This window comes from Eretmochelys imbricata, chromosome 26 (assembly GCF_965152235.1).
Source record: "Eretmochelys imbricata isolate rEreImb1 chromosome 26, rEreImb1.hap1, whole genome shotgun sequence".
NCBI lineage: Eukaryota > Metazoa > Chordata > Testudines > Cheloniidae > Eretmochelys > Eretmochelys imbricata.
The window spans coordinates 6,169,541-6,193,995 of record NC_135597.1 but is presented as its reverse complement, the minus strand read 5'-3'; the positions used below and the strand labels follow the sequence as shown (position 1 = coordinate 6,193,995).

The 24,455-nt window shown below is 49.6% G+C and overlaps 2 protein-coding genes across 5 annotated transcripts in view; one reads left to right on the top strand and one right to left on the bottom strand.

Moving 5' to 3' along the window:
* The window catches only part of BIN3 (bridging integrator 3), a 53,984-nt gene extending 38,145 nt beyond the window's left edge, over positions 1-15,839 (top strand). For both annotated transcript variants that reach the window (XM_077805937.1, XM_077805938.1), the window contains exons 7-9: positions 11,667-11,808; positions 14,239-14,373; positions 15,454-15,839. In XM_077805937.1, coding sequence (XP_077662063.1) covers positions 11,667-11,808; positions 14,239-14,373; positions 15,454-15,600 — 424 coding nt within the window. In that variant the 3' untranslated portion in view covers positions 15,601-15,839. The remainder of the gene's footprint in view (positions 1-11,666; positions 11,809-14,238; positions 14,374-15,453) is intronic.
* CCAR2 (cell cycle and apoptosis regulator 2) lies at positions 15,686-24,418 on the bottom strand. Of its 3 annotated transcripts, none has more exons than XM_077805934.1 (21): positions 24,400-24,418; positions 23,913-24,039; positions 22,064-22,155; positions 21,449-21,540; positions 21,124-21,238; positions 20,631-20,757; positions 20,185-20,281; positions 19,948-20,064; positions 19,551-19,779; positions 19,334-19,447; positions 19,090-19,253; positions 18,465-18,648; positions 18,145-18,372; positions 17,806-18,012; positions 17,561-17,720; positions 17,387-17,466; positions 17,141-17,290; positions 16,954-17,062; positions 16,674-16,871; positions 16,374-16,579; positions 15,686-16,215 (listed from the first exon to the last, which is right to left on the bottom strand). In XM_077805934.1, exons 2-21 carry the CDS (start codon positions 23,977-23,979, stop codon positions 16,165-16,167), a joined length of 2,787 nt encoding a protein of 928 aa, XP_077662060.1. In that variant the 5' UTR covers positions 23,980-24,039; positions 24,400-24,418; the 3' UTR covers positions 15,686-16,164. The 3 variants fall into 3 exon arrangements, with proteins under 3 accessions (XP_077662060.1, XP_077662059.1, XP_077662061.1); XM_077805933.1 differs by lacking the exon at positions 24,400-24,418 and adding an exon at positions 24,308-24,393; XM_077805935.1 differs by lacking the exon at positions 24,400-24,418 and adding an exon at positions 24,308-24,393 and having other exon boundaries at positions 17,141-17,287.
* Between the last annotated feature and the right edge of the window lie 37 nt (positions 24,419-24,455).

Sequence of the window (24,455 nt, the reverse complement as noted above, 5' to 3'; positions counted from 1 at the left end):
AGATCACTCTGAAGGTTCATCACTAAAATGCTTTTCAGGAGGGAGTGTGTTTTAAGGAGGGATTTGAATAAAGAGGAGGAGGTCGTTTGTTGTAGAAGATAATGACAATACTTAGCACTTACACAGCACTTTGCATTTTCAAAGCACTGAACCAATGTTAATCCCCACAACCTGCCTGCGACAGGAGAAATAGGCAGAGAAGAGCTGTGACTTGCCAAAGGCCACTCAGCAAGTCAGTAGAAGAGCTAGGAATAGAACCAAGGTGTCTTGTTTTCCCCTGTCTCACGCTTCATCTAGTAGCCTGTACTGTCTCCGAGAAGGTATAAGCGTCCGCATGGACATGGGAAGGGGAGACGGAGAAAGAGGAGGCATTTAGGAGGGAGAAGGCAGATTGCTAGCTGGCCTTGGTGCTGATGATCATCTGAATGGTTATAACTTGCTGAGAGATCGACAGAGGGAAGAGACTTTGGCCCTCTCTACTACTCGTCTGCTGTCTTGAGCTTCGAGATAACCGCTTGCTTCTTCCCGTGTGTCCTGTGAACATCCCTTTTCCCCTTGCAGCGGATCCGCTCTGCACACACGATTCCTTCCAGCCATCAAGACACCGCCCAGCTGATGTGCACCTGTACGCATACAGGCCAGCACAGTCTCCTCCCCTCCTATTAGCACTGTAACTCCAGGCGTGCAGAGCCCTGGCGCTAACGGATATCTGTCGCAGTCCCCATGTCACAACCAGAGAGGGAGAGAAGTCTGCAATTTTCAAGTAACAGACTTGTCAGCTAGGTTGACTAGCTAATGAATCCGGCAGTGGTGGGAATTCTGATGGTGCTTTTATCTTCCGTGGTAGTGTCTCTCAATCCCCATCCTTTAATTATGGGAAGCTGACGGGAGGCTACAGCATAGAAATGAAGTGGCAACATTATTTATAATTCAGAGAATCTTCTAAAGTCTGGATTTTTTTTCTGAGGCTAAAATGTCATCCTAAAAGGAGTTTCACTGGTACATTTTCCCCCAGAGGTAGGGCGACTATTATTTGTATTTTCTTTTAGTTATTCCTATCTGTCTACCCTCACCTATTCTTTTCAGGAATCCCCCACAACCACATTTCCTAAGAGGTGACAGAAAGCAATGGCAGCTTACTCTATAAGCAGGATTCTGCAGCCCTGGGAAGCCGGGGTGAGCTAGAGACTTCTCTAAAATCTCAGCTGAGTCTCCCCTCTGCTACCTGTTTTCAGCAACATACCCACCGAAGTGAGACCCACTTAGTCGGCTTCATTATTTCACCAAGTTTTTTTTTAAATGGCTCATGCTAGAATCCTTGGGGTTTTTTTAAGTGTTTGTGGCTGTCAAAACATCTTTCCCCTGTACCGTGGCATGTGTATGTGGAGAAATAATAGTATTGGATTTATGACGAGTACGGAACACGTCTACAAGAGTTGTCATCTGTTGATCTCAAAGCACTTTGCAAAGTAGGTATCGTGAGTCTCGTAGAGGTGGGAAACTGAGGCAGAGAGAGGTTATGGGACTTACTCGAAGCCCATAATGATTCAGTAGCAAAGCTGGGAACAAAACTCAAGTCTCCTGGCTCACTGTCCTGTGCCTTACCCCACTGCAATAACAAGAGCCATATCTTTCATCTGTGCTTCATACCACCCAGGCATTTGGCTTGAGAGCCTGCTTCCACATGCAGTTCACTCCAGTAAAGAAGGAGAAAAATTAGGGACAACCTTAATTGGGAGGGAAAATACCTAGCATGTGCCATACCTTTCAGTGTAAGTCTAGAAGTCCTGTCGTAATGAGAGAATTTCCATAGGAATGTTCCATCTAGAGCCAACAGGATCTGATGGCAGGAGAATTGTTTCCTCAACCCGATCCAGCCCCAGCCCAGTGAAGGCGCACGTTGCCTTTTTTACCTGATTACCCTTGCAATATAAAATTAAACCGTGTGCCTCGCTACCTACCTGTGAGAATGCACAGAGCAGTAAGGGCTGTTCCTGCGAGGTGCTGAGCAATCACAACTTGATCGTGTCTGTGGGTGCTCAGAACTCCTCAGGATCAGACCTGAAATGAGAGAACTCCTAACAACGGAGACAATGCGGTCGCATCCCAGGATATCCTCAGACACTATGACAAACTTCCAAAAACTATCATTTCTGTTAATAGTTTACTGATGATTATTAATGCACTATGGAAAAATTCAGCTGTCGTGTAAGTGGGTGCAGATCTCATTGATCCTCAGTTTGCTGGATAGCCTTTCATAAAACAGCTCTCAGGGTCTGATTTAAGCCCATAACACCTACCCCGGGAAACTGAAAGTTAACGCTGAAACGTCAGCATTGAGTAAGATATTTTAAACCTCAGGGGCGTGGAGCATCAAACCACGGCATCCCAGCTTTAACCCTGGACATCCTTGGTTTTGAGGACTCATCCCTTTCCATGTTGTTTGAATATAGAGTTCTGTTCTTTTGATTCGGGAGCTTGAATCTGCAGTTTGTCATGATTGTCTGGAGCTGGCATGATGCACTATGATGATGGCAGCTTGCGGAGTCCTATAACCCCAGCACCCCAAAATACAGTATATAATAACCCATGCACTAAAAGTCCTGATGAGACAGAAGTTGCCGTGCCTACAGAGTAGCTGCCTCTTCAGTGTCTGTGCTGGAGCTATGTTATTAAAGCACTCTGAAGCATGATGCCCCTCCGTTGTGGGCGACAGAATCTCACTTTGTTAAATCCAAGATATCCAGCGCAAAAAGTTAAGCCACCTTGTTTTAAAAACAGATCTACCTTCAAGCAAATGGCAACATTGTCGCAGGTCCTTGTCTGAGATCTCGCACGCCACGTTTCAGAGCCAAATGAGTATTTTCTGCTTTAGTGGGTTCATCGGATGCGAATGGTTACATGCTAATTAGTTGATGTCTTGTGCGGTGCTTTCAAGGTGTAAAGTGCTATCCTAGTACTAAGCCCAATGGGTCGTGGTGGAGAGAGCCCTTGTTAAACACACATCTTTGAGCATTATCCATAAACAATGTTGAGGAGCCTACTGAAAGGGTAATGTGTAATGCTGTCATAACTCTGTACATTTTCAAAGTATGTTTCTGACATGAATCCTCCAAACTCCACCCAGGAGTCATTCCAACATGACAGGTGAGGAAAGTAAGGCACAGATATTCTTATAGGTGGTAGCAATATTTATATTGTGGTAGCACCCAAAGGCTTCCGATGGGACAGAGGCCCCATTGTGCCGACAATGTAAAGACCCCAGCAGCCAGAGAATAGGGAATGCAACTTACACGGCAATTGAATATGATGTAGAATTGGCTCAGCTGTGTTAGTTGCATGGATTATAGTTGAGGGTGGAGGTAGGGAGGAAAAGGAAAGAAAGCGAGGAGGAGCGACAGTCACAGCTTGTCACCTGCCTAGCCATGACCAACCGGCTGGGTTTTGCAGGCATCATGGCAGAGAGGAGTCTTGAAGGATAAGTGAATTACCTGAGGCCACAGAAAGAGTCAGTATCAGTGATGCGCTTAGAACTTGAGAGCGTCTGGACTCCAGCCCTCTGCTCACACCACTAGCCTCTGTTGCTTTTCTAGAGAAATGCTGCAAATTGATGGCTGTGCTCTGTAAAGTCCTTCGTCACTGACAAGTGACTGCATTCCATCTCCTGGCCGTCCGTTCCGAGCTCACCATGTATTCTGTTCATAGCGTGCACATATCTTGGGTGTATGTAAGCAGCGATGCCACAGAAGAGTGAGTGGTTATGTCAAGGCTGTTTTCCTCTTTATGACAATGACTGCCTTAAACGTGGTCAGGGTATTTAAAGAAAAGCCACAAGTGTGTGCATGTGAACACAGCGCTGGGGCCAAATGCTAGACTGACAGCCCTGGAGACTGAAGGCTTCTGTCTAGCCACATACAAGTACAGCAAAGGGCAGCTGGAGTGTGAGCTTTCCCCACGGTAGTGCTTCAGTGTGGACCTGGGGAGAGGGGAATTCCATCCCCCGGCCCAGTCAGTCCTGGCATTTCTGCTGAGACTACCAAGCGGGAGGCAATCAGTGGCAATGTGGGCTTTGCGCTGTAGACCCGTCTGCTGGCAACGTGACTGGGACCCACCAAACTAATAGCACAGAGGCCACCCCTGAGCCATCGGATGGTCACAACTTTCAATAACATCTGGCCTGGTCGGGAGTTGAAGTTGTGACTCGGAGCTGAAAGGCTCCCATGGTCCGTTACCATCCTCCTGAGCCATCTGGCCCTTGCCTCCTTCAGGATCCTAAAATAAATTAAATTGTAATATGCCAATAAAAACAGGGGTCACTGTACTGATTGTCTGATTCCTTTTCATCTCGAATTCATTTTAAATAGCGACTATGTAATTTGAGTGAAGCTACTGCAGAATTTGCAGGCTGGTGCACCAAAAAGCCACCGAATTCATGGCCATCCTGCCACAGAGTACACGGGGCCTTTAATATGGGAAGGGCATGATGGTTTATACATTCCCTCTGTGCAGATCTCTTGTGTTCATTCAGATTCCTATTTATCCAGCCCTTTTAATACATGTGTTTCTTGACTTATCTACATAGCAGCTAAATATTTAAATATTTCCCCCATGCCCACGAAATGCAGGGCCTCTGCAGCCAGTCCCAGTGGGAGCCACTCTGTTAGCTGATACGACATTTAAATATAATGGCAAACCCTGTGTGAAACTGACTATAAAAAGCAATCTCAGAGTAGCAGCATCTGATCTGCATGTGACCAGCTGGATGGAAGAGTGACCTTGGGCTCGCTGATGACTTTTTCAGGTTGCACAGGGCGATGCAAGGTTATTAATGCCCCAGCCCCATTTCCATAATGAGATAAAGGGGTGGTGGATGCAAAGAATCACCAATAAAAGGCACAGTTGCCTTTGGTGTTTGCAGGGCAGGATAACATAAGGCCCGAGGGTCTGTCCTTATGGGTGGTCTCTGTAGGCTGCTGTTCTGATTAGCGGTTGTCTTGCTGGTGACATTGTGGGCACTTGTGAGCCCTGGAACAGCGGCTTTACAGTGACTGTGGTTTGTGATAGTCTGTGTCACCCCGTGGACTCTTGGGCAGAGTGGGAAGCGTAATCAGGTGGGCACATAGTTAGATATGAAAGACGCACTGCGTCCCCTGCACTAACCCACTATACATCTATGTCTATTTTTGAGTTATACCTAGCGATCGGGATCATGGTAACACCAGCTGGTATTTCGCCGTCTGAGCAGGGAATATTAAACACTAATGGTCCTTGTATCCTGTGCCCCAACGCTTCTGGACTTTGTCTTTTTTAGACTGTAAGTGCTTCAGAGCAAGGCCTTTGTCTCCCTATGTGTTTGCTCAGCACGTAGCACATATTGAGTGCAGCCCCGGTAAAAATAAATAATATTAAACATGCACAGAGCGAAGTGGTCAGTGCTGCAAAGCAAGCCTGGCTTCTGTTTCCACGGCTGAATCCTTCGACGTAGTTCATGTATCTAAATATATCAAACACAATTAAATTCATAAATTGGGATTTTCCTTTTTGCTCTGTTACCCCTTGTTGATCATAGGTATTTCAGTACAGGTGGGTATAAAATGTGCTCACCTGTAAGAAAGACATAACAGAAGGATAAATGTTGCAGTACTATTGAAGCTGTTTTCATGACGGATTTGTTGGTTTTAGCCTGTAAAACTGACCATATAGTTCATGAACAGCAAGTTATCCAGGGCACTGTGGAGGTACAGTGGCCAGTTTCATAGGAGCAAGTTCTCTGATAGGCAGTCATTTGTGTGCATGATTGAAGTCCACTGACAGTTAGTGAGGAGGGAGGGTGGTTTCATTTTTACCACAAAGCTTCATTTCAGTTCTGTAAACCAGCTTAATATGGTCACCTGTGGGTCTTTCCTCCATCTCCTAGTTGGCTGCCTCTTCTGTCACTTTCAGCAATATACTCTGTTGGTTTCATACTTCAGCACTTCCGGACAGTCTGTGACAAGAGGAGAGGGACGGGGGCAGGGTGGGGCGACTTCAGCTTTCTACCCAGGTTGTAGTTAGCCTTTGCATAGAGCTTTTCACCGTCAGATTGCTTTACAAAACATGGCTTTTGGGGACCCATCAGCAGTTTTCAATGCCTCAAACTTGGAACCTGTTGGGTGTTTGTGTGTGTGTCTACATTATAAAAACCCATTCTTGTGCTATTGCTTCAGAGAGATTTCATCAAGTGTAGCCTAAAACCGGAGATCTGAATTATTACCCTTATCTTACAGATGGGGAAAGCTGAGACGGGGCAGTTGTGACTTGGAATGAGTGTTAGAGCCAGGATTACAACAGTGACTCCCAGACTAATAACCCTCACTGCCTCTCTCCAATGGTGAAAGCAGCCAAGGGGACAGATGAAAAGCAAGGGATGTCTCCGAGTGTAGGAGGAGATCTCCTTAACTCTGCTGTCAGCTGACCCAAAGGTGGCTGATATTAGATTACATGTGGACTGGCACTGATAAGCAGAAGTAAGGGAGGTTTTTGGGCACGGGCATAGTTTGGGGAGGGACAGGGGGGTGTTGCCGGCCCCCCCCCCCAAAAAAAAACCTACAAGCGTTGGGCAGGCACGAAATTCCTCCTCCCCCCCAAATGCACAGCCACATTGGCCTGACTGGAGCTGACCCCCTAAATATAGAAGTCAAATGACACCTATGGTTTTGGGTAGAGTGAGGGCTATAAGGGGAAGGAGGTGAGGAAGGAGAAAGGTGACAGTGATCCGAAGATGAAGCAACTCCATAAGGCTTAGGCACAGCCTGGCAGTGCCAATGATTCTATTTATTTCCCCTTACTTGGCCTAGGTGAGGGAGCAGAAGTGAGCCTTCAGGAGGGATTTAAATGGTGCAAGTGACATGGCTTGGCCAACAGACTCAGGGAGGGGGGGTGCCAAATATAAGGGGGAGCATGGAGGGAGGTGAGGAGTCAGCTGTGGGAGGAGGATCCCGAGATCGGTATCATTGGTAAAAGCAGGAGGGACTATGAAAGGCGAGAAAGTGCAAGTGGTAGGCAGGGGCTGTGTGAGATAAAACCTTGACAGCAAGATGTGTGATTTTGCTCTTCAGTACATTGTTGATCCAGTCAAGTGCCTCATACAGAGGACGTGTCATGGTGAAGCAATGGGCTAGAGAGATGGTTGTGGCAGTAACATTTTGGATGGACTGTAGAGGAGGTCAGGTTCACAAAATGCTTAGAATTTGATCGGTTATATGTGAGAGGTAAACCCGGTTCTAACTTTGCACAGAACAAATGTGGTAACGATAAGAGAGACGGCGCACCGCGTTAGCTGGAACTCAGTGTTAAAGAGACATTGATAAGGTAAATTCAGAGTTAAACGCTCCCTTGCCTTATATGAATACTGTAGATTATTAATCCTGAAAAATGTTCACAGTCTCATTTACTTCCTCTCACTGCTATTTCCTTATGTTTTGCAACTCACTTGGTCAGGACAGTGAAACTAGACAGGCTAGTTTCACAGCAAGTCACCGTCCCTTTTTAATTCTCAGGCACTAACACAAGATTGTTGTCATTGGGTTCATAACTATGCAGGACAATATTTAAAGAGCCACCGTCCACTTAAAACTTTCCCATCTGTCTGAACGTTGTTGTTTGAAGCTGGTGTTGTTGCAAATAACACCTCGGGTGATTAGAAATTAATAAGATGAGTGGGGGGAAAAGTATTTTTCTCTCCTCTGTCAGTTTGTGTGCTTTATGCATAGAACAGCACTTTGTGTAAGGGTCAGTTTCTTTATTTCCCCCCTTGTGTAGACAGCCAGCTTCCCACGGTGTTGTGTGGCTCTGTAACACAGCAGGAACAGGAGAGAAAAAACATTTTAAAAAATACAAAAATGTGACTGTAAAATCACCAGTCTCCGCAGGAGGGCTCGGAGACAAGTGTGGGGCCTCTTAACTACTTCTAATGAGGTGTGTGAAATGGACTAGATTTTAAATAGTTGGTGTATCTTTAAATAAAAAAAACCAAAACCCTGACATGGGAACATAAGACTGGAAAGGGCATTCTTGGATCCACTTCCTTGTTACTGCAGGCAACTGCCTAATTTATATGAACAAAATAATGATCGTAATACTAACAGGTATGTCAGCAACAGGAAGAAAGTGAAGGAAAGCGTAGGCCCCTTACTGAATGAGGGAGGCAACCTAGTGACAGAGGATGTGGAAAAAGCTAATATACTCAATGCTTTTTGTGCCTCTGTCTTCACGTACAAGGTCAGCTCCCAGACTGCTGCACTGGGCAGCACAGCATGGGGAGAAGGCGACCAGCCCGCTGCGGAGAAAGAAGTGGTTCGGGACTATTTAGAAAAGCTGGACGAGCACCAGTCCATGGGGCCGGATGCGCTGCATCCGAGAGTGCTAAAGGAGTTGGCGGATGTGATTGCAGAGCCATTGGCCATTATCTTTGAAAACTCATGGCGATCGGGGGAGGTCCCGGAAGACTGGAAAAAGGCTAATGTAGTGCCCATCTTTAAAAAAGGGAAGGAGGAGGATCCGGGGAACTACAGGCCAGTCAGCCTCACCTCAGTCCTTGGAAAAATCATGGAGCAGGTCCTCAAGAAATTAATTCTGAAGCACTTAGAGGAGAGGAAAGTGATCAGGAACAGTCAGCATGGATTTACCAAGGGCAAGTCATGCCTGACTAATCTAATTGCCTTCTATGACGAGATAACTGGCTCTGTGGATGAGGGGAAAGCAGCAGACATGTTATTCCTTGACTTTAGCAAAGCTTTTGACACAGTCTCCCACAGTATTCTTGCCAGCAAGTTAAAGAAGTACGGGCTGGATGAATGGACGATAAGTTGGATAGAAAGCTGGCTAGATTGTCGGGCTCAACGGGTAGCGAACAATGGCTCTGTGTCTAGTTGGCAGCCGGTATCAAGAGGAGTGCCCCAAGGGTCGGTCCTGGGGCCAGTGGTGTTCAATACCTTCATTAATGAGCTGGAGGATGGTGTGGATTGCACCCTCAGCAAGTTTGCAGGTGACACTAAACTGGGAGGAGAAGTAGATACCCTGGAGGGTAGGGATAGGATACAGAGGGACCTAGACAAATTAGAGGATTGGGCCAAAAGAAATCTGATGAGGTTCAACAAGGACAAGTGCAGAATCCTGCACTTAGGACGGAAGAATCCCACGCACCGCTAGAGACTAGGGACCGAATGACTCGGCAGCAGTTCTGCAGAAAAGGACCTAGGGGTTACAGTGGACGAGAAGCTGGATATGAGTCAGCAGTGTGCCCTTGTTGCCAAGAAGGCCAATGGCATTTTGGGGTGTATAGGTAGGGGCATTGCCAGCAGATCGAGGGACGTGATCGTTCCCCTCTATTCGACATTGATGAGGCCTCATCTGGAGTACCGTGTCCAGTTTGGGGCCCCACACTACAAGAAGGATGTGAAAGAATTGGAAAACGTCCAGCGGAGGGCAACAAAAACGATTAGGGGACTGGAACACATGACTTATGAGGAGAGGCTGAGGGAACTGGGATTGTTTAGTCTGCGGAAGAGAAGAATGAGGGGGGATTTGATAACTGCTTTCAACTACCTGAAAGGGGGTTCCACAGAGGATGGAGCTAGACTGTTCTCAGTGGTGGCAGATGACAGTGGATATTAGGAAAAACCTTTTCACTAGGAGGGTGGTGAAGCACTGGAATGCGTCACCTAGGGAGGTGGTGGAATCTCCTTCCTTAGAAGTTTTTAAGGTCAGGCTTGACAAAGCCCTGGCTGGGATGATTTAGTTGGGGATTGGTTCTGCTTTGAGCAGGGGGCTGGACTAGATGACCTCCTGAGGTCCCTTCCAACTGTGATATTCTATGAACTTTCCCTTTTAGTAGCACCCTCCACCCATGATGCATCTGCTGGAAGCTCCAAGAGGATAAATATGGCATTTTACAAACACTAGTTAGCTCAGTCTCACAATGCCCATGGAAGTTTATAATAAATACATTTCTATTTGGACTAGGTTTGGTTTGGTTTCACTCCTTGTTTTGGTTAACAGATTCTAAATTCTGGATCTAAACTAACTTGACCGTGTCCCTCTCTGAAAGGGAAAGTAATTAAAGAGTAAGATCAGCCCAGTAAAAGGAGTGGTGTGTCTTTAAATCCCCACAGTGCAGGGTTCATGTTAGCGAAAGGACTCAGGGGACAGAGGGATGAGAGGGTGTTGGGAGTGTGGATTGCATCACGCTCACTCTAGTGGGAAATGCCACGAAAGCTGCCGGGAATATCTTTTTCACAACCAATGTTTTGGTGAGTATTGAGCACCTAGACAACCCCCGTTGTTCTTCCATGCTCTGTGCAGGAAGTGGGATAGGTGTGAGCGAATTATTCACCTTAGGAAATTGGAGCTCTTCCACATGCAAAAAGAGGGGATTGGGGTTTCTTTCTGTTTCATCAATTGCAGCCTAATCCTGCAAGGTGTTTCACTCCCGTGGAATCACTGGAGATGCTCAGCGCCTCACAGGATTGTGCCCTAAGTGCTAGCCAGCACAAGTCAGGAGAGAGAAAAGGATGCTTTCTGCATTCCCTCTGTTTTCTTTCCTGTTCCTCTTTTTGTCTTGGCAACCCTCCTCCTTCTCAGTCATGAACTAGTGCTTGCGTCCCAGGAAGACTGGCTAATGATCCCAAGCCCTGGTTTAAGAGCAACATGTGGCTCATATAATCTTTCCAAGCAGTGGAGAAACTGCAAGGCAGTGCCAGGACCACTGGGATCCCTCAGGACTAGCTCCTTTGTGGTCCCAGGCCTTTGTTCATGCTTTTCTCTTCCCCCAGGGAAATGCTGAGGGCTGTCTCTGCCTCCCTTAGTCTTAGGGCTCTCCCTTCTTGGGCTGAGTTAATAGCAGTCTCTTGGCTAAGGAGAGCCCAGTTTCCAGTCGACGAGAGAAGGGACAGCTACGTGTTGCAGGGCCAGCAGCTCTTATCTTTCTCCTTCCCCTATATCTTTCATAGCGTCATAGAAATTAGTTCGTCCCCACTCCAGCGGCCAGAGCAAAAATGTTCCATCCTGGCATTTTTCCCTGTCTAATTTTAAATATCCTGAGCTCTGGGGCTTCAACCCCATTCCTAGGGAGGCTATGCCAGACCTTGTAGCTTTCCCTGTTAAGAAATGCTTACTGATATTCAGCCTACATTTCCATTTGTCCCATACTGTTCCCTTACTTCTAGTCAGACCCCCTTGCAACTCCCCATAGAATTCCTCTCCCCACTTAATATCTGCATCTTTCAGATGTTTGCAGGCTGTTAATGTGAAATACATTTTCGACCTAAAGGCATAGGACCCATGATGCATCTGCTGGAAGCTCCAAGAGGATAAATATGGTCTGTAGTGTAATCTCGTGTCTTGTTGCATGGAAAGACTCGTGCCGATTATGGACCTGATTCGATTCCTATTAAAGTCATTGGGGGTTGGATCGGGCCTTAAGAGCACTTGTCCTACCCCTGCCTCTGCCCTACCAGTAATCTGAGGACAGGTGCTAACGCCCACTCCTAGTATCATACAGAATTCTGCCTGAGCACCTTGCATTAACAGGCTCTTAGCTGGGAGTTTGGCCAAGCAGATATGTCCCTGAGATGAGTCCAGCTAGGCCACAGCATTCACGGGGGGTTTATTCTTTGAACCCCCTGCAGGTTCAGCAGCGTGTTCCCCAGCCTGAACATGGCAGTGAAGAGACGTGAGCAGACTCTCCAAGACTACAAGCGGCTGCAGTCCAAGGTGGAAAAATACGAAGAGAAGGAGAAGACCGGCCCCATCCTTGCCAAGCTACACCAGGTACAGAGCTGGGAGACGGGTGCTTACTGCTGGGGTTGAAAAGCTCTGGAGAGAATGTTAGGGCACCCCTTGTGTGCAGGGTGGCACAGTACAATTTCCCTGGCGTATGTTTCATCCTGACACGCCAAGTATTGTTGAATGGTGTAAGCGCCGAGTTATTTAGCACAGTAACTGGGCATAGCGTGATGAAATTAAGACAGAGACAATCTAGGCATTGAAGATCTATTAAGCTATGGAATAGACTCGCAAGGGAAATGATCGGAACGCCATTGCTTGGGACATTTAAAACTAGACCTGGGAAATCCCTTGGAAACGTACACTTGGGTACAACCCTACCTCAGCAGGAAAATGGACTGAATGATCTTTTGTCCCTCAGTATCATTTATTCAGTGTTTTGGGGCAAGGTGCCGTTATTTTTTCAAAATTAAATTGACATGCGCAATGCTGGGTAAATCTAGGTAAATTAAGAGCACTCAGTCTATGACCAAACAGAACGTCCTCTCCAAACTAAAGCCCACAAGAACTGGAGATAACTCTAAGAGCACGTTAGGAGATAGCACTCCCCTGAACTTCAGAATTTGCCTAAACAGCTATAAAAAACAATCATAAAATTCTACACCTTTGCCACCTGGTACAAAGCTTAGGTCTTGAAATTCGAGCAAAGTTGTTGGGGTTTGGGTTTTGTTTTTATTAAATCTTCACCAGCATTCCCGGCCAAATCTGTCATTGCTACAAAACATTCGCTTGAAACCTCTAAGGAATAGTCGCCTTCATCAGAGTCAAAGAACACACCATTTTGATCACTTTCCCCGCCAAATTAAGTATTGTGTTAAAGAACAGCCCTATCAGCATTAACAAAAGAGAATTCAGACTTCATAGTAAGCAGCTTATGCTGCTCAGCCTCAGTGACTAAAGCTATGGCTGGAAAAATGGGAGTTCTTTTGTCCTGGTGATTAACTCGGTTTTATTTTTTGCCTAATGAACTTCTGGTGTGATCTAATTTTTACCCCCATGAAAATCTGAAATAAATAATCAAAAGTCTGAGCTTGGACACCTGGGATAGCCAGAGCTGCTGCTGGGGAGGACCAGAAGCCAGGCTATTCAAGAGAGATCCAGATATTTGGTAGGGAGTTAGCATACCCTCATAAGGTATTTCCATCCGGCCTGAAATATACATTGGGCCTTTTATTAACCCTCCTTTCCCGAGAGTTGAAACATTCTCAGGCTCAGTTTGGGTAGCTGGACTGGTGTCAGACAATGCATTTGCCCCTTTCGAGCCTGGTGTCATTTTAAGACCTTACTAGCCGGAAGTCATGCCTGCTCCATATCTCTAGCGTGCTTTCCCAACAAAGGCCCCGGAACCTGTCTTAACACCAATCTGTCCATAGGATTAGATACTGCCAGAGCAGGACCAGCATGTGGAATCTCACTGCTAGCCCCCACCCCCGCCCTTTGGAATTGCACCAGGATTAAGTGGCAGACTTGAACTTGTCTAATGTTTCAGCACCCACCCCCTCCTGCCCTTTTCCACCCCTTCTCAGAGACATTTCCCTTTCTCCCCACGCTTCTGTTTAAAGATCGCCAGTAGGACTCTCCAAACTGAAGGTCACAGGCAAAGTGCAAAGACAGGAGAGGGCACAAGGTTAGGGAGAAAACCCCGAGGGCAGACCGAAGACCATCAGAGTCTCGGCATCAGCCCAGCGGCGCTAGCAGGTCCGACAGCCTTAGCTCAACTTGGCGTCTCCCCTACTCACCTTTACTTCCAGCAAAGTTGCTTTGCTGGCCAAGTGAGGCCTCCTCTCTGAATATGGGGTCATGGCACCGGCATGGGCCCCCAATAATCTGCCAATGTCCAAGTGAGACACCATCTGACCACAGGGCTGCAGCCAACAGATAAACTATGGTGCTTGCTAACATTGTCCTAGAGCTGCTAGTCAGAGGATCTTGTGTCGCATTCCGGGTTTGCTCTGTAGAGCTCTGTTTGGTTTCGGACGAGGGCCCCGACGTATAGCGTTCATTTCTCTTTGTGAGGCAGGAGAAGTACCTTGCTGCTCACAGAAAAGCAACTTTGATGCATATTTATAGTACAACATAGAGGAGACTGGCTAAGGAAAGCTCTTAATGTTTGGTGCCTGCTCACTGAGTCGAGCTGTGCATGTGGCAGATACAAGGAGCTTGCCACAGTGGTGTTAGAGTCCTTACTGCCTTTGAGTGACCTACCTGTGGATCTCTTTATGGGAGAGATTCAGTCATCCCCCAAACCCACAGGCTGGTCCTCAGAATGTTTCCTTATCGAGATCGCTAGGTCTTCTTGGGCCCTAGTATGAAAAACCACTGTCCTAAGCCAGCTTCCTGGAAGGTCATACATTGGTTTGTTTTGGGAAAGGGGATTTTTAAGGCAGCTGAGCAACCCCCTCTCTCGTTTCCCAGGCCCGTGAGGAGCTGAGGCCGGTGAAGGAGGACTTTGAAGCCAAAAACAAGCAGCTTCTGGAGGAGATGCCCAAGTTCTACAGCAGCCGCATCGACTACTTCGAGCCCAGCTTTGAATCACTGATCCGTGCTCAGGTGAGACCCATAGTGAAACCTGCCCCTGCGCTGGCTGCCCTCATGTCAACGTCCATTAGCTTGTGCTTCTCTCTGGAGCGGAGACTCTTTCAGACGTTATTTCGGTGAACGGTTGATCTCACCAGCATAGTGATCTGGTTCTTGAGCAAAGCCCCCCCGAAACAGGTGAGATTGGGGTTCTGAGCCGAGGGGAGGCAACATAAGTGGAAGAGCGTGGGGAACGCACAGGTTCATTGTTGTAGGTACTTCCTGGCATTTGTGATTTCCAGAGAAGCGCTGTACCCCTGGACCATGGTGCCAGTCTCTAAAATAGAGACCAGGGACGCTGTTCTGTGGCTGAAGCGATAGGTGCCCAACATAAACCCAGGTTGTGCGTCTGGGACGCTGACATGTGGAGCGGGGCTGGCTTTTCCTTGAGGAATTTGGAGAAATCTGGGACTGTCCTGACAAGGGAGGTGACTTGCCCAAGGCAATGTAATTAATGAGTCAGTGCTGAGCCAGGAATAGAACCCAGGAGTCCTGACTCAGGCTGGCGAGAGCGTCCCTGTTTCTGTGCCGATCCTTGCCGAATGGCAAAGGCATATTCCGGGTTATTTATCTTTGCAGGAAACCCAGTCTCTCTGCACCAGTGGGCACATGCACCCACCTCAGGGAGGCTTTAAATGCTAGTCTGCTCTCTCCCTCTCCTCCAACCCCAGAAGGGAGGTCCCCAAGGCTGTTGTTTGCAGTAGCAATGTGCAGTGAGGTACTGGTAAGCTTCATTAATAGGGCATCGTTAGAGTGTGGAGCCCCCTAGTGGATGCTGTTTAACGTTGTACCCTGCCTCTTGCAGATAATAAAGACTGTAACACACAGCAGTCCCTCTGGTGCCATACTGAGCCACTGCAGGGAGGGGGTGGTCAGTCCTGACTCAGTACCACCCACTGAATACTGTGTGTGTGTTATTTGGAGCAATTCTACTGTAATGCGATGAGTCAGCTGACTGGAGACCACAAAACCACCCCCTTTTGGGTGGGCTGAGGTTAACTGGCCAGTAAGCAGCCATTGTTAAAATGTAAGGCTGATACCATCTCTCCCCAGGTTGTGTACTACACTGAAATGCACAAGATCTTCAGAGACCTGACAGAGCAGATTGATGAGCCAGGCCTTACAGATGAGCAGAGGGAGAAAGAGAATGAAGCCAAGCTGAGTGAGCTGCGGGCCCTGTCCATTGTGGCTGATGACTGACCACCCTACCTATGCTGGGGGAGCCTCTTGTCCGCTCCAGCTTCAGCTTACTCCTGTTGAGCAAAGACAGGACAAGCACCAGAACTTTTCCTGTAGCACACAACTATTTATTCAGGATTTTAAAAAAAAGTCATCTCAGTAGGAAAACAAGAGACAAGACAAAAATAGCCACAGACAAGTGAAGAAAAAGGAGGGGGGTTTCAACCTTTCCCATTAAATACAAGTTGTTACCACACACATTTGTTGTCTAAAGCACCACCTCAATACTAAGTGCAGATGGCAGACCTTCATTTGGAGCTCACAGCCATCACTTACCAGACACCTTTGTAGACAATTAGCAATTCCTACCTCAAAAGTTTGATGATGGGTCAGAGTGGAGCTGTCTCATGTGCTGCAGTCCAACACTGTTAGAACCCTCCTCCCTCAGGCAGTGAAAGGGTTCTTGGTTCCTTCCTCAGCATCTAAGCCCCTCACTCACTGACCTTGCCATTTTTAGTCTAGGCTCAGGCTCATGACAGGGCACAGACTCGGCACACTATAATAGCTTCAGGGGATCCACAGGTGTCAGTTGCTAGATGCTGGTTCTTCCTCCTTCTTCTCTAAGCAGTTATTAGTCTGGAAGAGAGAAAGGCGGCATGAGCAGCAGGATGCCTCCCCCCATCATCTCAGAACACAGTACTTCACTTCTGCCCATGCAAAGGTGTTAGCTGAGAGAAGAGATACTAACTACCATGTCTCACTCTCATGTGGTGGGGGGGGGGGGAGTTTGATACCTTCTCAATGATCCGCTGGATCTCCAGCTGCAGGGGAACGAGGCGCTTTTTGTTCTCCTGCAGCAGCCTTTGGAAGTGGGATTTCTGCCTCTCTGCTGATTTCACCTGCTCCTCCATATCAGCCAGCTGCTTCTGTACATCCTGCAGCTCAGCGGCCAGCACCTTGTTTGAGGACTCTGTTGCTGAGAACCTGGTCTGGGCATCCTCTGTGGGCAGAGAACAAATTCAACCCTGTTCCCCCCCCCCAGTGGGCCCTGACCTACTCTAGCACCACCACCCCAGCAGTGCACTCTGGCTCACCCAGCTTGACCTCCAGAGTGTGGATTTTGCTCTCCAGGTACAGGCGGCTACTCTCAGTCTGCTCTGCTTTCTCCAGCAGCTTTCCCAAGTTGAGGACGGTCCCGCTGTGGGAGATCAGATCCCCATGCTCCACCACTGCCTTGGGCTGGGCAGAACCCTCAGCCACAGAGTTTGAGGCAGGCAGCAAAGCAAGGTTTCCTGAAACAAGAGCAACTGACTTAGGGCAGGGGATTTCCCCCGCTAGGCACCTGTTGCCACGGCCCCTGTAGCCAATACTTACCCAAGAGCCCCTCCTCAGGGATGGGGTCAGAGCTGTCCTGGCGGCTGTAGTGCAGGCTCCGGTACTGACACACGTACTGAGTCACCACTCTGTTCACAAGACGCTTCGCCTGTCAACAGCACACGCTGCCAGTTAGTGCCAACTTCCTTCACAATGGAGCATTCCTCCCGCCCCAGCTGGTACTCACCTGCTCCTTGCAAAGATGTAGCCCCAGCGTCATGAGGATCTTCTCCAGGTCTCTTCTGTGCAGGTAGCCACAGAAATTCAAATCGAAGTAGATAAAGGCCAAGAGGGCATCCAGGGGCAGCACAGCACTTGGGTCCAGCTCCTTGGGCTGCTAAGGAACAAGGCACATACATACATAGCTAGGGACCTGCACTGAAACCCAAACTCATGACAGCCCTGTTCTCCCCCACCCCTGTGGCTTACTGACCAGGTCATGGAGCGCTGAGAACTCCATCTCTGACTGGTTGGAAGCAATGGATCGCACCTCTGCATCTTCTAACTTGACACCTACAGGGGATACAAGCAAGGCAAGTTGTCTGCACAGCCCAACTGGAGGACCTGGACGCACGTGCCACCCACGCCGTGCGCCCGCCAGACCTACCAAAGTCCTCCTCCTCCTCGTCTCGCAGCAGCAGCAGGTCATCCTCTAGGCTCAGCATGCACAGCTCATCAGTTGAGTCTTTGGGCTCCACTTTGGCCTTCTCATCTTCTTGGGGATCTTCACTGCATGCTGGCTTCTGCTCTGCCTCCTCCTGATGGGTCTGCGCACAGGCAGGAAAGAGAGAGAGAGAGAGTCAGCACTTCGCTGTAGTCTCAGCTGAGGGCCCCATGGGCATGGGGACACACCTGCCCAGGCTCCTGCTCACTGGCTGCCACCTCCTCCTCCTGGGCCTCTTCCTTCTGCACTTTCTCATGCTCAGCTGGCTTCTCTGACTCCAGGTTCTTTGCTTCTGTCATCTCTTCCTTCTCGGGCAGAGCCAGCAGCGCCTTGTAAAGCCTGTAGCCAAAATCCCGCTGCAGCATCTCCTGGAAGAGCTCTGCCATCACCGCCACCTTGGGGAGGGAGAAGGACAGAAAGAATTCTAAGTGCAGCACTCTACAGAACTGGTCCGCTCACCCACAGTAGAACAGGGAACCACACACCAGCTTGGCCTGGTGCCTGCCCCCAGGGAGAGGTGAGCCTACCTCAAATGAAAGCTTTTCCCTCTGTCTCCTGTACTCCAGCAGGGTGCAGAGCGAGAGGTTGGAGCAGCTCGGCTGCCCACCTTGCATTGCTGGTTTCAGGTGAGCAACGATGGCAGGTTCAAGTGGAGGAGTTGGAGCTTCTGGTTCAGCAGCAGCATCTGTGGCATTTACTTCCTGTGCATTGGCCTCCATTTCCTGGTCAGGGGCTGCTTCTGGTATCTCCACATCCTTTTTGAAAGCATTACAGAGAGATCTTGACAAGACTGAATGATAAGACCTTTACTACCATTGCTCTTGGCTTTATGACAGCCCGCTCTCACCATCTCAGCTTTCTCCTCCTGCGAGGGGGATGGCAGAGGGGCCTTCTCGGCTTTCTGCTGGCACAGGGCCTCCCACTCCTCCAGAGACGGCATGCAGCTCCAGACATCCGGCAGGAAGATCACCGCCGTCTCCCTCTGCAATGGGTCTCCCCGACGCAGATACCTGAACTCTGCAAAACGGAACCTGGAGCAGGGGAGGGGAGGGGAGGGGAGGCTCAGCTTTTGGGAACAGGGAATAAAACCTATCACTGCTAGGGTCCATTCCCCCACCATGTTAAAGACAGAAGGTCTCCATCTTCCCTCGGCTGTTACTAACCAACCAAGTCACATGGGAGACTAGGTTTAAGCAAAGTAAAATCAGTTGCTACGGTTACCCAGTGCAGGAATTCTATATATAGCCATGATGTGATCAGCCAAACCAAAGTTCCAGCCCATATCTACATGGATCTGAGCACCCCATCCACCAACCCGAGCAGGCACCCCAAAGTTCTATACAGCTCTTCCGTCCTGCCTGTTGAAGGGAATGAACAACACAGGAAAACTCATTTAGAGTGGTATATTTTTGGTCCGATTATCTCACCCATTGGTAATGGCGGTCACTTTGGCGGCAGCCCTGAACACTCACCACTTTGTGCAAGCGCTCAGGTCCAGGCCAGTCTGGGCCTTGGTGCAGCGAATGGCTGTGCGAACCAGAACCATGGGGTCAGAGTCCGGCTCGGGGCCATCTAGGGAAGGCGACCACTCCCCTCCAATCAGCACAGCTTCATCCTCTTTCCTCCCCAGCAGGAACTAGGGAAGGAGAAGAGAAGCCCAATAAGCCTCTGTAGAGGAGGGAATTCCTGCTCCCGACAGATTAACAGCAGCCTCACCTTTATTTGCTTTGTGGGGTGCTCTGGACTCTCCTTCTGCTCGCTGGGCTCTTCAATATATAATAAGCAATGGCGATACAACTCCTCTAGCCCTGGGGATGACAGCAGCATCACCTGGGGGAACAGCAACAGGGTCAGACGGGCACAGATACCCACTGCCCTATGTCACCCAGGGCAGGAAGGCACGCCGAGCTAGGGGTGCCGCTGAATCTCTCACCTTGGCACTGAATGCAGGATCCGCGTCCTCCGGCACAACGTCCTCCTCTGTCTTGGGCGGCGCCGCCTCCTCTGCAGGGTCAGCCACCAGGATGCGGCTGGGGTGCCTCAGGGTCAGCGGCTGGGCGAGCGGGAACGTGTCCAGCCAGCACAGGCGGACATCGTAGAACTCCCGGGGCAACTGGATGCTGCAGTAGCGTCTCAGGATTTCCATGGCATCGCAGAAGGGGCTGGAGCCAGGCAGAAAGAAACTTGGGCTAGCAGCAGACACACATAGCGATGGTAATGACTTTCAGTTGCTACCGGCTTCAAGGATATGGGGGAGAGCAGTAAGTTAGGGGCAGAGTGAAAGCTAGACTGCAATCAGAGCTATTGCATTAGTGCCCGTGGGCTCTCACCTGTCCACGGCATAGCGTGCAAAGTAGACCCGGTACTGTGGCGGATCATGGCGTGGCTTTTTCACTCCCCACGGTTCGCCACCTTTCTGTTTCCGCTTCTTCGAATCAAAGTCGTCCCTGTAACCAGCACAGTGTCTGTAAGTATAGTCATCTTCCAGCCCTAACAGGCGACCTCTCTCCTTCCTCCAAAACCCTCCCTTTGGAGCTTATAGGGGACACACTTTCCACAGTCCTTACCATCTGCCTGAGTCCTGCCTGCCCTTTGGGCCCCGACCAGGGTATCTCCCAAGGTGGCCCAGATGGAGCGAAGGGGATGACTGGAAGAGGCTCATGGCTGGGGAAACAAATACACAGTCTTATTGCTAAGCCGCTCCAAAAGCCAATCCCTATCTGGACTAACTAAGGCTTGTTATTGCTACATTGGCTGCCCCCGCCCTCGCTCCAGGAGGTGCCATCCCAGGGCTCCCACAACCCATGTCTGGAGGCAATCGAATTGGTTGGTGCACATAAGCTTTCCCCCGGCTTCATGAAGATTGGGGCTTATTCCAGACTTCTTACCCATGCCACCAGGACCAAAAGTGTCCTTGCTAAGAGGAGAGACCAAAATGTCCACTAAGACAGATGGATCATCCCAGGAATCCCTGTAGCACCAGTGCTCTAAGTCTCCCCCGCATTATACTCACGTTTCTGGGGAAACAGAGGAGGGATCCGGTGAGGCTGGAACAGCAGCTGAGGTTGGGCTCCCAGGATGCCTTGTTTCTGTCCTAAGGATGCCACATGCAGGAGAGGGGTGGGGGCCTTCAGGAGGGGCTACAGAATGAAAGGCATGCAATATTCAAGCCTAGAGCCTCACAACAAGGGCTCAACAGGAGATGGCCCTCAAAGGGAACGAGAGGGAGTTCACCTGGCAGGAAGCAGCAGCGGGAACACCAGGGCATAGCCTGGTTTAACCTTTCACTGACCAGGCTAGCTGCTGGGCCTAGCACAGCAGCAGGTAAACAAGCAGCCTGAGTAGGCTCACAGGGATTATCCTCACCCATAGCTAAGGTGCAGCCGCCTCGGAGATGGAATGTGGCAACTGCTGCTGCTGCCAGATCAAGGCAAATGTTCTCTAAGCCTGGAAAGATCCTCCTTCAGCCCACACATGGAGAGAACTACCAGCGCTTTAACTGATACCTGATTGGACAATGTCTGGACTTTCATGGCATTCCAGGGCACCGATTGGCTTGGATTATAGACAGCTTTCACCAGCACCTTCTCACCAATCTGTGGTAACCGGCCCTTCACGACACTGTCGCAAAACACAGCAACAAGGCACTGCTGTTATCATTTCAGACCAGAACCCAGGCGTCCTGACTTCAGTCCCCCTCTGTTCTAACCCCTGAGCAATGCTCCCCTCCCGAAGGCCCTTGGAAACTCAGAAAGGAAAGAGCACTCTTGTCCTAAAGTGCTCCTAGAGCTCTTCCCCACTCTCACACACACAGAGCAGCCCTCGCCTTACCTCAATTGGAAGAAGACCTCTTCATCCACCACCCCAAAGTAGTCATGCAGGCTGGTGACAATGCCCGTGAAGACTCGCTGCTTCTCACCCACCTGCAAGGCAAAGGACAAGCGGGTTCATTATGGCATAGAGCACACAACTGCTGCCGCTACGCTCAGTCACTGCCTGCGCACGCACCCCACTACACACTGCAGTCAACAGACAATACATATTCATGCACCCAGTCATTGTACTCACATTCCATGTACAAGCACAAATCACCTCTCTGTCTCTCTCTCTCTCTCTCTCACACACACACACACACACACAGCCAGCCAGCCTCAGCCCTGGGCAGCCCCTACTATCCCCAGGACCGAACAATACTGTAGTCAAGCAGCTACGAGGCCCTGCTCTCTCTCATGAATGCACAGCGCACAAGTCTTTCCAACCCAGTCTGCCGTGGCTCATCAGATAGTGCACTAGGAGCCCCACATCTTATGAGGGGAAAAGCTGATCAACTCAGAAGTGACTTAGGACTTGGAGGGTTAAAGAATACGTTGGCATGGGGACAGAAACTCTAGGTTTCCTGAAGCAGCAAAGCAGCTGGGGTTGAGGGAAGGATTGTCCTCAACATACCTGCAGGTGCCGTGCATTCTGGATAAGATCTGCTGAGACCGGAGGGTTTAACAGGCCAGGTGGAGGTCCCAACAAGGAGGTCGGGTGTGTCCCTAGAAGGGAAACCAAAAGAAAAAATTAATCTCTAGAAAATTCTTAGAAGGTCAAAAACTAAGTGGAAGTACAAACTTCCATGCTCACCAGGAAAGCAACACCTTATGGGATCAACTCAGATAGTAGTTCCAATCAGATCTACTCAATGGAAAGACTTTGTTGACACTGAAATGCCCAATCAACTCGTCCAGCCCAGATTACAGGGGGGCAAGCAGGAGAGACACTGACCTGTAATTAGCAATCCAATTTTCCAGATGTCTAATAGCTAGAGAACCAGCCTGACTCACTGGAGTTACCAGAGTTTTCCAGAAGCAATGCACTGGGAAACTCCCACCCTTAGATTACCAAACTGTGGTGAGTTGGGAGGAAAGATGCTGCCTCTACCCAGCATGTATCTCCTAATGCAAAGCCTTCGCCTCCCAACCTGCCTGCTTCTGGTTCCTGGAAGTGAGTAATTCTCTCTCTCTATGTTCCTTCATCCCCAGAGCATAACATCTGTTATGTCCAGGTGTCCGAGTTTTCCTACTCCTTCTCACAAGAATTGCTTCAATGTCCATCTGTGCTCACCTATTTCCCATAAAACGGACATGATTCTTGCCTGTTTTGCCACAGCCCCAGGGTTAAACCTGGCTAATGTCTTCTTAGTGTCACCTTTCTGCTGCTTGGCAAAGCTATAAAAGCACAGGAGCAGTCTACCTGCAGACTCAGGAAGACAGTACCACAATTTTTCCATGCTTGGAAAGTTATTTGAACAGCCAAAAACTAACAAAAGTGAAAGCTTAAATATTGCAGAAATATTCTGCTTCAGCCCCACTTTTATTATGTGCCTTGGGCCATGAAAATCAGGGCTTGGGTACCTGTATTTTTGAATGCTAGGTAATGTGTGTGATCAATTGACATTTAACACATTTCAAACCAATTAGAATATTAAAGAAGCTGCCATGTTCACTGTTTTCCGACACTCACAAAAATCATTAGTCTCAAAGTACTTCACACACCACAGAGAAATCTCTTCACCCGCCCACCTCTCTGGTGGAACTTGTTAAATTACCACCAACACACAGAATCCACGCAACAATTTAAGACGGGACCCAAAGCAGACCAACTGTACCTGACTGGAACTGCAGGGGGGAGGGTCTTTAGAGAAGCCAAAGTTGATTTCCCCGCCCCTCACATACGTACACACATTATTATGCTGTGTACTACTTGGCTGTAGCCCTCCACCCCAAAGATAGCTGCATTTCAGCGCTGTTCTCTGTAGAGATTCTAAAATTTGAAACCTCACTAGACTTACAGAAACTCAGTGATATTCCGGAGAAGAAGGGAAGATTTACGAGTTCCGTAACTGTATTTAGCTAGTGAAGCAATGAGGTTTCCTTTGGGATGAAAGGCATGCTACATCTGAAATATATTAATATTACACTTATCGCTTTTAGTCGTGGCAAAAAGAAATGCAGGAATAACTGAGTTAATAATAATAGCATGATATTACGAATTTGCCCTTCAACCACGGCTCTGAAAAGCTTTACCAGTCCCCTGTGAAACCACCTTATTATCCATAAATAAAACGTGGATAACACTTCAGTGAGTCAGCGGCGGGGCCAGGAGTCCTGGCTCTCACTCGGATCAAACACTTGACGCCGGGTTCCCCAGGAAAAGGGGGCGACGCCTCATCCCTCGGGGCCATTGGCAGGCAGGCAGGCTGGGCGACTGCTCCAGCCTGCCGAAACCGTCCCCAGGCGCCGGGCCAGCTGACCTGAGAACGGCCTCGCTCCCTGCGGGTTGCCAGCTCGCAGAGGCTTCTGGCGCTTGAACTGGGCCATTTTGGGTGGAGCGGGCTGCTCCTCTTCTCCAGGCGGCGGCGGCGGCGGCTTCGCCTTGGGCTAGGAGAGGGGAGAGAGACAAAGGCCGCATCAGCCACCGGCCGCCCTGGCCGGCGAGCGGCCCCCCGGGCACGAAGTCAGGAGCAGGGCGGAGCCCGGCCAGCCCCGGGAGAGCGGCTCCCCCCGCCCCCGAGCACCGCCCCGGCCCCTCTAGGCCCGGCCCGCTGCCCGCGCCCACCCCGAGGGTCCGAGCCGGGAGAGCGCGGGGCGCGACCCACACCCCGAGGGGGAGAGCGGGGCGGGCGGGGATGGACGCTGCCCCCCTCACCCTCCAGATCAGGGGGGAGACGCTGCCGCCCCCCTCACACCCCGCGTAGCTGCGACGGGGGAAAAGCCACCGGGGCCGGAACCGGAACCAACCTGCGCGCGGGGGCGGAGCAGGAGAAGGGACAATAGGGACCCGGAAGCGCTTCACC